At 38.3% G+C, this 13211-nt stretch overlaps 1 protein-coding gene across 13 annotated transcripts in view; it reads right to left on the minus strand.

Annotated features, from left to right (window-relative positions):
* Window positions 1-3147: 3147 nt before the first annotated feature.
* The window catches only part of HORMAD2 (HORMA domain containing 2), a 144770-nt gene continuing 134706 nt past the window's right edge, over window positions 3148-13211 (minus strand). For 9 of the 13 annotated variants that reach the window (XM_053588014.1, XM_053588013.1, XM_053588007.1 and 6 more), the window contains one exon: window positions 3148-4019. In XM_053588014.1, the coding sequence (XP_053443989.1) occupies window positions 3915-4019 (105 nt within the window). In that variant the 3' untranslated portion in view covers window positions 3148-3914. Of the gene's footprint in view, window positions 6965-13211 lie in introns of all 13 variants that reach the window. The other 4 variants (XR_008379507.1, XM_053588015.1, XM_053588017.1 and 1 more) reach the window with 4 other exon arrangements.

The following is a 13211-nucleotide window of genomic DNA, read 5'->3' on the forward strand; positions in this document are numbered from 1 at the left end:
GTCAATTAGTAATTATCTAAATGGTACTAGATGCCCCCGACTTCTCTAGCCTTCAGGAGTCCTGAAATACTCAAGTAACAGCCCCCTAAAATCCACTCTTGCACCACGTTTCCATAAGTATTTGAAACCCCAAAGAATATTCAACTAGTACCCCCTAGATGTTTCTGGCTATCTCAACCAGCTGCCTCTCCCCTCCTGCCATGGAGAAACTGTTGTACTGATGAACCCTACGGCACAGACAAGACCAGACTAAAATGTTTCATGAGATTTCACTGAAGGCTCAGAGGTAAGATAATGGAATTATAACAGAGAAAAAAACCCTGAAGCCAAGCAATCAGCCTATTCTCAGAACTGGTGGCCCAGACCTTCTCTAGGTCCTCTATTGAGTAAATCTCATGTGCAACTTCCAGCTAGGTTGCAGGGACAGATTTACCCTAGTCCCACACACACCCAGCGGTAACTTGGGAGCCATCACCTGCTACAAGACTGAGTTTGACTTCCAGGGTGAAACCCTATTTGCAGAGCTGTAGTGCACCCAAAGGAATGTTATATGAGCAGATTAGTGTAGGACTATAAGTCTCACCAGTTTTGAATAGGAGCTTTACTTTATCATTGCATAACCAAAAGGCCCACTAATAAAAGCTTTTCTTTTCTTTTTAACCAACGCAACGGTGCCCTCATCTTCTATAGAAACTAAAAATTGCCTAGCAGGTCTCAACTAGGACCTCAGTACAGAAACCACAGTCACACTGAGAATATTACCATTTTTAAAGAAAACAAACTAATGACTTCTAAAGGGGATATATTTAGACATTTTCTCAATTCTATAAAATCTAGTATTGTACAGTGTGGAGGATTTTGCCTTTAACACTTATAAGTCATAGTGTGTTGTTTCATTTTATTATTTGCAACCTCCTTCTAAATGATGATGATTATAACTGAGAATTATTTTTACTATAAGAATTTATGGAAGTCCCTAACAATTCAAAACTATTTGATTTGAAATCATAAATTGACAATTTTAAGACATATTGAAAATTGGCTGTAATGGTTAGTGGAATTTCAAAAACATTTATACAACTCTCAACTTCTGTGAATGCAAATGCAACTTTAATACTGATGAACATTTCCAGCCTCTTCCTGGCAGAGATGAGCTGGAGAACGAAAGAACCCAGACACTAGAGGGACCTGCAAGAGGGGAAATGAAGATGCAGTTTCGGTGCCTGCCTTCAAAGGCTAGAGGCAATCATAAGCCTAACCCAGCTCTTTCCAGCTAGACCAACTTTCTGTAAAGATAGAAAAACCCCAAACAGCTGAATTCACATTTCCCCTGCTTAATTTTTAATTTAACAGTGTCCCAGTTTCTAAGATATCATCATCTAATCTGTGTAATCACACTGATGAACCAAGAACAGTCAGGCTGAGGGAATGGCTTTTCTGGTACAGCTCAGGCTTCCCAACTTGGGTCTAAATAAGTTTTCATTCTTTTCACTGAAGTGCCAGCTCATTGATGCATTTGTGTTCATCCCATTGTAATTAAGGACATAATGAATAGAATAAAAAGACTTCTTTCCTTCTAATAAATCATTCAATAAGTAGAATTGATAGCTTGATAGCTGTTTGCATATATAAGCTATGCTATGTAAAATCAGCTAGTTCACATTTTCATTGTCTCAGATCCTCTTGATAACAGATCTCCTTTCCTGCATGCTCAGCCAAGGGCATAAGACCAGCAACTTTTTTCTGCTGCCTCTCACACACATAGTACATCAGAAATACACATGTTAGCCTGTAATCCCAGAACATGTGGTGAGGCAGGAAGATTGCTTGAAGCTAGGAGTTTGAGACCAGTCTAGGCAACATACTGAGACCTGCCTCTACAAAAAGAAAAAAAATTAGCTGGGCATAGTGGCTGGGCCTATGGGAACTGAGGCATGAGCATCACTTGAGGCCAGGAGTTTAAGGCTGCAGTGAGCTATGATTGTGCCATTGCCTCTACAATGAATTAAAAAAAGAAATACATAAGCAAAATAAAAAGAAATGTACATTTCACCTATTGGCAGTGATAGACTGTTATGGTGGGGAAGGGAGTATTAACAGAGACAATAAAATCACTATAGAATTTTTCAGACAGATTTAGATTCTGGACTTTGACTTAAAGTATCTATCAACCCTGAGCTAAGTTTGTGAAAATTATGAATATAGATTGAGAACTAAATTCCCATTTTGAACAAAATGGTTCCTTCTGAAATCAGATTGACTAATTATTTAGTGTAAGTAATTTGCTTTGAAATTCAGAGTCTTTGTGAAGCTCTGTTGTATTCAAGTTCTTCACTTGCTATGAAGGTAAGCTCTATAACTCAGCGGATAGCCCATTTCAAAATTCTGACAACCTGTGGAGTTAAAAATCTCTTCCTTATACTGAGCCAAATTAACCTCCTGTAGCTTTCACCAATTTGGTCTTAGATCTGCCCTCTGGAGAGACACAAAATAAACCTAATCCCTCTACTAGACAGCTAATCTCTTTATGTGATTCTCTTAAAAGAAATTATGGTGACTCAGACTACAGTTCTATCAAGCATATAATAAACTCCATAGCTTTACCCTCCTTTCCTTTCAGTGGCAGAGCAGGTTTACATGAGTCCACTTAATATGCTGGGAGAAGGGAAAATGTTCCTTGTTGGCAGGCCCTGGTGCTACAGCCCAATTCAAGGACCCAGTTGGTTGGCTGTCCTGGATGGTCAGAAGCAGATGAGAACCTGGTAAAGGACAGTGCTGGACAGGCAGGTTCCCTTGGATTTTCCTCTCTGTTACTGTAACACACAGCTTTCTGCTGGCCCTGAACTCTCCTTAGTCTGTGTCAGAAGTCATGGATTTTCCATTTTTGTGTGTTTGTTAGAATCTGGAGAGTTTTCCACAGAGCCCACCCACTGGGAGTTTGATTTAGTAGAGTAAAGCAGGCCTAGGTGCTGATGTCCTGATTAAACTTTACATATGGTGAAACGCTGACGTAGCGAAGAAACTCTTCCCAGTGTGAAAAAAGTAAAACAATACCTTGCATTTTGGTTTTATTTAACCATAAAGCACACACACTTAACATTTAACTTGTTGGTTTTATGCATTTAAATTAAATTACTAAATCCTGTGTTATATAAATAATAAGACTTTAAGGTATTTATTATTCAACTCATACCAATCACTAAGTCTATCAAACTTCTTCCTGAATAAGGAGAGACACATCTGCAGGTTACGGACTAATAAACTAAGGTGCTTGTTGGGAAATGAACATAGACCTTAAAAAGGGAGCCAGGCTTCTGAATTGCAGCATGTCCCCTGTCTTGGATTGGCTAATAGAACAGTGCCTGAGCTAAGGAACTTTACAAGGAGAGCACATTTTGGTCCCACAATTAGCTGATCAACCCTGTGATTGAAGTTAACACATAAATCACACCTGGATAAGCACCTCCACACACATCCTATGCAACCCTGTGGGAATTTTAATAAAGCTATAGAGGGTTCCAGTAGACAGGTTACAACAAGTTAAAACATTTCACAGCAGTCTAAATACCTGAAGAGTTTAATTATGCAAAAAAAAAAAAAAATCCTTCTTTCCTTTGAGAACAACAGCTTATTTCTTTTCAAAATAGTTGGCACGGTTCTTTTACAAATATAGAAGGTCTAACTCAGCTTTGAAGTAACGCTATCCCAAGGCAGCCCTGGTGACCTTGTTTCTTGTAGCAGAGTGAATCTATGTCCCACCCATAATTTAGCACTTAGTAAACTGACTAGAAAAGTTGAGTAACAAATTTAGAAAAAGGTTTTGGTAATAACAACTTACTTCCCTACTAAGGCATTTCATGTGTTTTCGCAAAATAAAATTATTCTCAAATACATGTAGCAAAAGTATTGAACTTTCATTTTCTGTTAGGGATGAAGACTTTCTCTGGTTCGCTGACCTTCCTCTTCTTCCTGAAGTTTTCGAAACTTTGCTGATGGCGCACAAAATTCCTTCTTTGAATCTGTGAGAATCACCAGAGAGAGGTACAATTCAGCAGAGATTTTGACATTTGCACAAGACATACATAAGACAGGTAGACCAAGCATTAATCCCTTGAGCTGCATAACGGATCCAAACCTGCTTTCCTATGGGTTGGTTTGGCCCTGCACAGAGGCCCTGCTGCCAGTATCAGAGTCTGGTATTCCAAGTTTCAGGAGTTGAGGTCCCTTGGAAGCAGCCAGGTTCTGGGACAGTTTCTTGGCTCTCTCTAGAGAATTCAGCACATCCAACTCTTGAGGGAAGGGTTGTCAAGGTGTGGGGTGAACAAGGAGCAATTAAGGGTCAGGAGAATTCTAGTACACTCATTGCTTTGAAGGAAATATAATTTAAGTTCCAATTTCAGTTAGCAGAGACATACAGCCTTGTCTTTTCTATCGTATGTTCAGATTAATGAATTAAGAAGGACCATGACCTTTTTACTGAAGAGAGGTATATGTTATTGATTAAAGGGAAGTTGATTAGTGAATCATCACAGAGATGTATTTCTCCATTGGATTCGGCTTTGGTAAAGATTTTAAAACTTACTTTTGCTTAACAATGATGAACAATTGGATACATTATAATCTATCAGATAATCCTTACTGCCTAGAATTCCAAGAAACACATTTATATATTTTCTATTCTAGATGGGAGGAAAGATTTTTTTTTTCTTTGAGACAGAGTCTCAAGCTGTCGCCCTGGGTAGAGTGCTGTAGCGTCACAGCTCACAGCAACCTCAAACTCCTGGGCTTAAGTGATTATCTGGCCGGGGCGGGTTCAAACACGCCAGCCTTGGTGTATGTGGCCAATGCCCCACCTACTGAACTATGGGCACCACCAGGAGGAAATATTTTTCTATGTCCTCTCTTCTTTCTTTGGAAGGAAAATGGAATAAGATATATATTTCAAAGTAAGACTTGTTAGAATATATAGTAAAAATTCCAACATTATCCTTTTTTCTTTTGTAATAGAGGCATGTTATTATTATTATTGATATGTTACCACTACAAAATAGTGGGAATGTCAATAGAACATTTAACCACCGTTTAGAAACAAAGATTGGGTCTAAACAAAGATTGGGTCTAATTCAAGCCATAATTTATTCTCTGCTTTTAGAAAGCAGTCGAGTTCCTGATCTCAGAAACCAAAAATTGCCTATGGCTTAAACTAAAACATTAACTATATAAAACATTAAACTTCTGAGAAAATAAATAAAGCAGCTTATCAAATAATTGCTTTGCTTATACATGTAAAAGTTAGAAATGGATTGCTCCAAAGGAACAGAAATAGAGACATAAAAACCTAAAACACAAGAACCACCTTCTTTATCTAAGAGATGAGTGTGTTTTGGTTTGGCTGCATGAAAATGTACTTGGTAAAAGTCAGCTTCTCTGGAAATGAAGCTTGGGCATGCTTTTCATTCAAACCAAACTATCCTCACATCTATCAAATCTTGTACACATGAAAGAAGAGAAGGTGAGTGCACAAATTCTCATATGACCAGCTGACCTGATGGGTTTAATAATTTTGTTCTCTTATACTTCTATTGTTCAAGTAAACCAGAGTTTTATTGCAAGTTGTAGAATTTCAATTTTATTGCAGTATGTCTGTCAAAACATCTTCAATACTATATACAATAGTATTGAAGGCAACCAGTGAGGCCTGGGAACTCATGGTTTATAGAAAACTAGTGAGTTCAAAAGTAAGTACTTATCAGTTAGCAGATACTTCCTAGCATAGATAAATAATTCAGGCATCCTCAAACTTTTTAAACAGGGGGCCAGTTCACTGTCCCTCAGACCGTTGGAGGGCCAGACTATAGTTTAAAAAAAAAATTATAAACAAATTCCTATGCACACTGCACATATCTTATTTTGAAGTCAAAAAACAAATACAATCACACCCCTCATGTGCCCTGCGGGCCGCAGTTTGAGGATCCCTGATCTACATGAACTTTATAAACCAATAAATTTATCCACATTTGAAAAACATTTTTCACATATATATCCAACTGGATGAGTTTGCAGATTTGATGCTAAAGCCAACCAACTAAGCAAAGGGCCAGCCATCAGGCAGGGTAGACAGATTATCTGGAAGATTTGAGCAACATCATATGACTTCTAAAGCATTTCAGATTCTATTTTAAGCACATAGTTTTTTTTTATTTTTAAAAGTATAAAAATGCTGGAAGAATTTTATTCAAATTCAACATTTAATGTCTTCCCTAATAAAGCACATAGTTTTTAAAGCGTATCTTGATGCAGACTAACCAGAAGCTACTATCGTCTGTCTACTAACAGAACTTTAGGAATAGAGTATCCACACATGTGTGTGAAAATAAGCCCTGAAGATACACATTTCCCTACTTCTTCTTTTTTCTTTTTTTTTTTGGCATAGTAACATATTCTGTATTTGAGAAGCCAAAGAGCAGGATTTGCCTTACGCACAGATAGGATATGCTGCTGATTTGTTAGTGCCTCCACCCATTATTACTTCTCCAATCCATTCTCCACTCTGGACCACTTCATTCTCTGCTTTGTCATTCATATATTAATGTCCCACTGTCCTCAGGATAAAGTTTTATGGCACTGGCCCATCTCCGTAGCTTCATCTTGCCCTGTACTTACTTAACCACTTGCAGTAGTCTTAACAGGTCTTGTTTGCCCACCTCCTACATTGCCTTTAATGTCCATTCTCATGCTCTGCTCCTCACTTCTTAACCTGACCCAGGGGCAGCTCTGGAATTCCTTCTGCCTGCTGGGCTTTCTGACACTCTTAGGACTATGTTCTGACCTTATTCTTTTTATAGAATTTACTACATAGAATGATCAGGACTACTTACCAGTCTTCCTTTCCAGACTGTAACCTCCTTGAGACTAGTGACAATACCATCTTTGAATTCTCAATTCCCTGGCATCTGGTAATGCTCTGAATTAATGAATTGGCTGAATTAATGATTTTAGTCAGGCGCTGTACTGAGCACTAATACTGTATCTCTAGTAATATAAAGATGAATAAGGCATAATTGGTTTTCCAGGATTGAGCCTTACAATGCAACGGAATTAAGCAAGTGAGTAAAACATCATGTAATACAATATCATGCCAAAATAGCCATTCATTCATTCAGCAGTTATTTATTGAGTGCCAACTATGTGCATAGCACTGTTCTAGGTACTTGGGATGTATTAGTGAACAAAAGAGAGAAAAATCCCTGTGGATTTTACAATCTGGCCATGTTACTTTTGGGGTTAATATTTTCTAATGGCAAGCACTGCTTTTAGGACAAAGTCTAAAAATGGCCTTACATACCCCCAGCAGTGGTTCTTCACATTTTCAGGAAAGGGAAAGCCTTGATGAAAGTTATGTACTCCGTCGTTAGAAAAATGCTCATGCCACCACTCACACACTTACCTACTTTGGCAGGCCTTCTGAGCAGCTACTAGATATTCAAAAAGCCTCCCAATTAGAGTTATGACTCCTCAGGACCTAGCCATGCCCAGCCTTACACCTTGTTTCTCATACCTTGTTTCTTTCTGATTCTGGACCTCTGCACATGATGCTCCTTTTGCCTAAAATGTTCTTTCTCCCTCACCAGCCCTCCTTTTTGCCTAGTTTATTCGTACTTACTCTTCAGATCTCAGATAAAAAATTATTTCCATAAGGAAACTTTTCTTATTCCCATCCCAATTTAGTTAGGTCTCCCAGTCATTGACCTCTATAGAGTTCTAGGAGATCAGGAACATACTTTTTCTTTATCACATTTGTATCTCCAACAGCTAGTAAGAACCTTGCACATAGTAGGGGCTCAATAAATTCAATTCCAGTGAACAATGAGTGAATTAATGAATGACTCTTTAAAGAGCACTCCACCTGCAGTGTAGAAATGTGCTGGAGGCATGCATTAAGTGGATACAGGGTGACGAGTCTGCCATAGTGGTATTCAGGTGATGACTTGGGTGGCAGTGGAGGTAGAGAGTAGTCAACACTGAGAGAAATACTTAGGAGGTAGAAGCAGAAAGATGGCCAATTGGATATGACGGTAAGAGAGGTAGAGGAGTCAATAAGAGTACTCCAGATTCTAGTTTGGCTAACTGCATGGATGGCGGTGCTGTTCTCTCAGGTAGAGAACAGTGGGAACCTGGTAACTGCTGAGTTTAAAGTACCTGCAAAACCTCCACATGGACATGTTGAAATAGACAGCTGTATTTGGAAGTCTGAAGCTCAGGAGAGAGGTCTGGGTTGGAGATGCAAATCTGAGAGTCACAAGTATATGGAGGATAATTAATGCCATGGGTGTGGAAGAATTTTCTTATTGAGAGATCAAAGAGTGAGAAGGGAAAGAGGCCAGGACATAGCCTCAAGGAACTCCAACATTTAGAGATTATCAGATAGAGGATGTATTGACAAAGGGGACTGAGAATGAACGCCATAAAAGAATTCTAGTAGACTGTCATGTTAAGGAAGTCAAGGGAAGAGAGTTTCAATAAGAGACAGTGAAGAAAATAAAAGGTGGTGGTCAATAGCATCAAGTGTTGCTGAGATAACAAGAAAGATGAGAACTGAAATATGTCCACTTGACTTAGCCACATGGAGGTTACTGAGTGAATTAGATTGGGGATGGCAGAAGTCACATTGAAATCATTTCAGGAGTGCATAGATAAAAGAAATTGAGGCAACAAGTACACAAAGTTTATAAAAGTCAGGAGGGAGTGACTAACTCTGCCTGGGGAATTTAGAGAAGGCTTCTTAGAAAAGGGACATTGATCTCTGAGTCTTAAAGGATGAATAGCAATTTACCAGACTAGAAGTGACGGTAGGGGCAAGAGAGGTTATTCTTCTAGGCCAAAGGTTTAGCATGTTTAAAGAAAATGGGAATCATGAAAAGACATGAAAGGCATATGAGACAGTGAGAAATGTCCTTTTATTAGATTGGCTCTTAGGGTTAGGTGTTATGGATCCACCATACTCCTGTTAAAAATGTAAATTCTGGGCCAGGAGTGGTGACTTACACCTGTAATCCTAGTACTCTGGGAGGCTGAGGCTGGTGGATTGCTTGCACTTAGGAATTCAAGACCAGCATGAACAAGAGAGTAACTCCATCTCTACTAAAAATAGAAAAACCCAGTTGGGCGTAGTGGTGCACGCCTGTAGTCCCAGCTACTTGAGATGCTGAGGGAAGGAGATCACTCAAGCCCAAAAGCTTGAGATTGCTGTGAGCTATGATGATGCCAGGGCATTCTACCCAGGGTGACAGAGTGAGACTGTCTCAAAACAAAACAAAGCAAAAGTAAATTCCTCTCAATATGATGTTAGTATAAATTAACTTATCAAATGGTCTCCAAGAGGCAGCTTGCTGAACACAGGGCCTTAGAAAAAGACATAATATGTTCAATATAGAAAGAGCAGTTCAGGGCACAGTATTTGCTTTGCATTAAGAGAGAGAGTACGTGGGTGATCAATGTAGAAGCTAGCCTTAAGCAACCAGGAAATAAATTGTGAATATTTGATGTGCCTAGGGTAAGAGTGCAGTGAATTTTGCTATGTCAAAGTTATTTTTTAGATCAGATCTGGCAAAATGTTTTCTCTTTAGAAACCAGTCTTTGCCAGTATAAATTTATGATTAAATCTTAAGCCTAGAATTTTTGGGATCGGCAGTTCCCAGATCCAGGAATTCTATGGTTCAGAGGGTCAGTGTCCCTATAAATAAGTTATATTACTGATGTTAGTTTTGATATCTTTCCCTTAGCATTCATCCTTCTGGAACAATGTAAAATAAATGCTATTAATGTACGTTTTCATTGTGATGAATGAGCAGGAAGAAAGCAAATGCCAAAAGAAAATACCCAACTTCAGTAGAGCTGTAAACTCTCTTGATATGTTGGGAAAGTCCAATGTCTTACTGGGATTTATAAAAGGTTTGCCCATTCATTTAATTTCTTTATTTTCTGTAGTTTATAACCAGAGTTCTGGACCATGACTATCTCCATTTAGGAGGTAAATGTGTATTCTTCTGAGCATCATGGCCAGATATTTTCATTTATCTCTAAAAGTTATATCAGTCCTCCCTTCTTCCCTTCTCTAAAGTACTATATGACTTTAAAAGTTTTATAATTAATGTAGTTATTCAACACTTGTTTTTCTGAATACATTATTTGTGCAAGACATTGTACTAAACACTAAAGATACAAAGTGATCAAGATATACTTCATGTCCTCAAAGAGGGCCTGGTAGGGGAAAACAAATGGGTTATAAACGGGTCGCCATGTACTCTGTACATGAGAGAGTCATGTATAGGGTATAGAGGGGTTCCAAAAAGATCTTATCAGTTCTTTCTAGCAAGGCTTCAAAAGGGATGTGAAGTTTGAATTAAGTAGTGCAAGATGAGTAGACATTCACTAGGCAAATAGCATTAGGGAATGGGGTTGCAGAGAAAACATTTTATACAGAAGGAGAACAGGCATATAAACCAGAATAACTCTGGAGGATTTGGAATAGTTCACTGGGATTAACAGGAGGAGTGCAGGTATGGTGGGCTGGGTCAGACGTCATTCTTTAAAGTCTGGAATTTGCTCCATAATGGAGTGCACTGAAGGGTTCCAATTTCAACCTGCTTTAGAAAGACCCCTATAGCAGCAGTGTGAAGGGTGGATCAGGGAGAAGCAAGATGAGAAGGAATAAGACTACTTCAGAAGAGAATCATCTGACCAAGACAAGAGTAGCAATGAAGTTAGAGAGCACTAATGGGCTTAGAGGGCTGAGAAGAGTCAACATGAACAGGGGGCACCTGAGCCCTACTATGACTTGACCATTAACTGGAATAGGCACAGGTCTGTTGAAAGAAGTCAAAAAGGACAAAAATTACCCATGTTTCTGGTTATGCCATTGACTAAGATGGGAAAGAGAAGAAGTTAAGAGAGTGGGAGGTGGGAACATGTAGGGAGGATAGATGGAGAAATAATTGACTGTTTTCCAGATTCTGAATTGGAGGTAAGATATCCAGGCATTGATTGCATGACCTGGAGCTAAGGGTGGAGGAAACAGCATCAAGAGCACACAGAGAAAGAAGTATTCACTTTGGACAAAAGAAGAAATATTACTTCTTCTGAGGTCTGGAAGGAAAGCAGTGAAGTGGATATAGACACAGGTAAATATTTAAATACAAGGGCAGGAAGTTGAATGATTCATGCCTCATGACCTTACTTATTTCTATGAAACAGAGTTTAGATCATCTGTTTGGAAGGGGAGGGAATTTGTCTTGGGTGGTACTTAAGTGATGAAAGTATGGAATAGTCATTTGGACAATGGGAAAGGAAACTGATCATAGACTTTATAAAAATAATGTTGACTATTGCTTAGGATCCAAATAGCTTCAAGATAAATTACTTTCAAATTGAAACCCTTACGGTTGACATATTAAGGTTGACATGTTTTGCTCTGCAAGTTACAAATATTTGAATGCTTACAATGGACCATATACTAAAAACAGTACACGTTATATCATTTATTCCTCACAATAACTGTGTGAGATCAGAGAGTGGGACATTTTATTCTTCTTTTATAGATGTGGAAACTAAAGCTCAGAGAAGTGAAATGACTTATCCAGTTCACACATTTAGTAAATGGAAGTCTTAAACCCAGTTCTCCTGATTTCAAATTTAGTGCATCTTATAATCCGCTTCTTGAACCCAAAGGTAGAAAACAAAGGTAGGAAATTGTAGGAGAGGCCATCAGAACTCTTTGTAAGGCTCTTAGCCTTCTATCTGGGATTGACCCTTTCTTGGGCATAGCCTACTGGCACCTTAACCCAAACACAACCAAAGTTGAATTCATTGTTTTTCCTTTATAACCAATTTTTCCTCACGATTCTATACTTTCTGTTAATCATTACTTCCCAGTCATGAAGGTGGAAAACGCAGTCATCTTTGATTCCTCCCTCATCTCCTAATGCCTACCTACACAGTGTTCTTGTAATGAGTAAATGGAATAGCACAGATAGAGAACATGATATAATATTTCACATGTTTAAGTCAGTCACTGATAGTATTATCATTCCTACTGTCACAGGAATGAATCCCCAACGCCAATCAAATTGGACCCTCGGGGTAGGTTGAAAAATGGGCCCCAAAAGATATCCATGTCCTAAATTCTGTGAATGTGAACTGATATGGCAAAGATGAAAAGGGAAATTCTTACAGATACAAAAAAGGATCTTGAGATAGAATAATTACTTTTAATTTTCCAAGTGGGATGGCCCTAAATATAATCATATGTATACTATAAGAAAGAGGCAGAGAAAGTTTTGAACACACAAAAGGAAGACAATGTGATTACAAAGGCAGACATTGGTGTTACGTGACCAGGAATGCTAGCCACTACCATAATATGGAAGAGGCAAAGTCAGTAGAACCTCCCTTAGATTCCTGAGAGAAAGCATGGCTTTGCCAACACCTTGGTTTTAGCCCAGTGATACTGATTTTGGACTTCCGGCCTCTAGAACTGTAAAGAGAATACACTTCTATTGTTCTAAGCCACCAAATTAGTAGTAATCAGTTACACCAGCCAAGGGAACTATTACGTAAATTCACAATTTCCCACATTTTTTTCCTTCTCTGTTTCCTCCATATTTAACAAAACAGAAATCTTTCATTTTTTTCTTATAAATTTGAATAATTCCTTCAAGTCCAATTTCTAATAGTATTTCATCTTCAAAGCCTCTCCTGCTACTTTAATCTAATACAAGCTTTCTTTCCAACAAATACCAGCACATTTTTGTATTTGTATTTTTCTGACACCATCAATATTTATAAATAATTTGTCCTATACCTGGAACTAGGTTTTAAGTTTTAATGTGTTTGTCTTAATTTTATGGTGGTTAGCTTCTCTGCAGTGTCTTTCACATAGTAGGTATCGATAATGCTTTACTACCCTACCTCTACTACTTAAAAAAGTGTTCAAACAGTGAATATATTCAAAAGCTGCACTGTCCAGTATGGTAGCCATTAGCTGCATGTGGCCATTTATATTTACATGAATCAATATGAAATAAAATTTAAAATTCAATTCCTCCGTTGCATTAGCCCCATTTCAAGTGTTCAGTAGCCATATGCGGTAAGTGCCAATCTGTTAGACATCACTATATTTGTTCCGTATTTGAACATTTTCATCATCAAAGAAC

This window comes from Nycticebus coucang, chromosome 4 (assembly GCF_027406575.1).
Source record: "Nycticebus coucang isolate mNycCou1 chromosome 4, mNycCou1.pri, whole genome shotgun sequence".
In the NCBI taxonomy this organism is placed as follows: domain Eukaryota; kingdom Metazoa; phylum Chordata; class Mammalia; order Primates; family Lorisidae; genus Nycticebus; species Nycticebus coucang.